We start from the raw sequence: 2,896 nt of genomic DNA on the forward strand, positions 1-2,896 counted from the left end.
AGGAGATTTTATTTGTAGTTTTGCAACTGTTGAAAAGGGAATAAAAGCACTAACTTCACTTGATCTGCCGCTTCCATAAATCATGCTGTTTCTTGATAAAATATTGCACTTGTGTAGCTGGAGGTAAGGAAGAGGAAGAAAAATGTCATCTTTCCGGGCAGATTTTCAAAAAAAAAATAATAATAATTAGTTTGTTGAGTTTTCTGATTGAACTTCTATGTGCTTACTTCTCTATCTGTAAGACTTTTAAAAATCTTCTTTAATTTGACTTGACGATGCATGAGTGCGATATATGCCACCATCTAATCCATGTTCTGCCAAGAAAACAACAATTTCTTTTTTCATGGGAGAATCCGCAAGACCCATCATCCCTTGATTTGAATTTGCAAAATTAGTTTAAAAGGTTGGGCTGACTATTTATTACCGTTTTTTGAGAAGAGCTTGATTCGATTTTTTTCGCCCCAAACCAACTTTCCTTTATTTTGTCATGTGCATCTGCCTGCATTTTATGATTTTCTGTACAAGTTAGCCTTTGGATTTGTTATCGACCTTATGAACACTCACTTTCCTTGCAGCTTCAGCTATTTCAAGTTGAGGACATCAAGCAGAATTACCATATTGGAAAAGATAACATTACGATGGTAACTTTCAAAGTCGATTTCGACCAAGTACAAAGTTTGAAAGAAGCTATAAAATCCAGTTGTAGCCGTGACATTGTGTTCTACAAGAATTGAAATATACACGATATACACTAACATTTACATAAAATAGACAAAATCCAATGCCATTTGTGTCGTACATTGAGAAAATATTTTTATTTTATTAAAAAAGTAGAGTGACAAGATGATTGCAATTTGCAAATGATGTTCTTGGTTTACTAACGAAGAACGTATAGTAGATATACAAAAAATTCTAGTCAGTACTGTTTTATTTAACAGATATTATTATTACCAAGAAAATAACCCAGCATTCAAATGTATCGAAATAGCAATTTTACTTTCATTGAACATCAACAAAATTATATAATAATTTAATAATAAAATTCTTCAAGTTTTAAAATTTTCCTATATGCCAATACAGCAGAACTATACTGTATAAATCACTTGCATTAATAATTTGCGAATTTTCTGCTCACTGTTTTTTCTTCAATCATGAATGTTACAATATGTCAGTCATGAAAATAACTCATCATTCAAATGCATGATCACAATCCATCTGAACAAGAATGGAAATAAAATTTATCAGAAGTGATAGAAACGAGGTCGTTTATTCCCCGGCAGTATCTGGCCCGAACTGGCCAACAAAGTGGACTTCTCAACCACCATATTCAGCACTTGTCTTAATCTTCCCAAGCCCAAATCCCTTTCACTTCCGACATTTGAAGAAGAAACAAGTTCCACCCACAAATTACTCTTCGTTCTACCTCCAATGGTGGACATTTCTGCTCTCACCACCTTCGCTTTGACAGTGTCCAGGGCCTGGATCAAGTCAAGTATCATCTCGGGCCTATCTTCACAGCATACTGTTGCCTTTATCAATCCCGAACCACCCTCGCAGGGACATATTTTGAGCTCGTCTGTTTCGGTCGGGAACATAGTGAAATTTAAGGTTGTGCCCGTATGATCCATGGCCGTTAATTCCGCGGTCGCTTGTTTCAACTCCTTCACGCGCCGGACGGCTTCTCCAAGCAAAGAAGCCTTATCTGTCTACAATATTTATTCACACAGCAAAAGGTTAAAGAGGCATAGATTCAACGGAGGGCAGCTTAACTTTCATCAACTGATAAATTTATTACCTTGTGCACATTTGGAAGAATGGCTTTGAGAGTGGCGATGTGGCCATTGATTCGCTTTCTTCTTCTTCTTTCAGCTTCCTTGTGACTATTGCTTGCTGCAACTGCTTTTGTCTCGGCCATGGATTTCGGGCTAAGATTTTCATTCAGGTGACTATCTTCTGTTAATGGTGGAGAACGCAATGGTACTCTCTGAAAAATGTCATAGGAATCCGAACAGTTCCCCAGTTCATAGAAACTTGGACTAATAGAAAACATGTCTATACCTTCAGCTTCAAGAAAATAGAATAAAACACGTACACTCACTCACACAAGAAACTAGAACAAATCATAAAGAGGAAGAGACAATCGAGGGACGTGTGTGTGTCTGTACACAATATATATGCCGAATCTCGGGTTTTAAGAATATTTATATGGGCATTTAATGGATCAATAACTTGGTGGAAATATGAAATATGTGAGCGAAATTAAAGATGATTGTTTTGCCGGAAGCTAAATTTCTTAATTCTGAGCTTTCTTGGGATTGTGTGTGACCAGCCAAATCAATTCACAGACTAGGAAAGGAATCACTTCCTTTTATTTTACCATTTGCTCACCGGGCTGCATGCCCTTTTATAGTAGTGACAGAGGCACTCCCTTTATGTGTGTGTGTGTGTGTGTGTAAGGGAAGAAATTCTACAAATCTTGGTGTACATAAGCTGCAGCTAGGACTGTTGGTTATTGTAGACGATATTGTTTGATTTTGAGTTTGAATTTTGATAAAAACATGTCTTAACACGCATGTTGCCTTTTATCACACGGCCTTCTAACAAAGTCATGTGTTCATATATACTACTTATTGCCATTTTAAGATGTCTGTCTCATTAATGTCAAAAGTTTAGAAAACATTGTCTGGTTTGATTTCATTTACCAAAGAAAGATATTTTAGTTTCTCTACAAATTTTTTTGTGAAATAACCATTAAGTAGTCTTGAATTTTGATTACTTTTCTTTCACTGGTGGAATATTTTATTGTTGTAACAAAAAAAATACAATGTCCTGAAAAAATTCTAAAATGCTACATCATTGACGATGCCCTTTTATTTCATAGAGTCGATTCCCTTGT

The 2,896-nt window shown here is 35.8% G+C and overlaps 1 protein-coding gene across 1 annotated transcript; it reads right to left on the reverse strand.

Annotated features, from left to right (window-relative positions):
• Positions 1–1,120: 1,120 nt before the first annotated feature.
• LOC140980889 (transcription factor bHLH30-like) lies at positions 1,121–2,472 on the reverse strand. Its single transcript, XM_073447022.1, has 2 exons — positions 1,796–2,472; positions 1,121–1,706 (listed from the first exon to the last, which is right to left on the reverse strand). Exons 1-2 carry the CDS (start codon positions 2,048–2,050, stop codon positions 1,242–1,244), a joined length of 720 nt encoding a protein of 239 aa, XP_073303123.1. The 5' UTR covers positions 2,051–2,472; the 3' UTR covers positions 1,121–1,241.
• Positions 2,473–2,896: the final 424 nt, after the last annotated feature.

Source organism: Primulina huaijiensis, chromosome 1 (genome assembly GCF_012295235.1).
Source record: "Primulina huaijiensis isolate GDHJ02 chromosome 1, ASM1229523v2, whole genome shotgun sequence".
Lineage (NCBI taxonomy): Eukaryota > Viridiplantae > Streptophyta > Magnoliopsida > Lamiales > Gesneriaceae > Primulina > Primulina huaijiensis.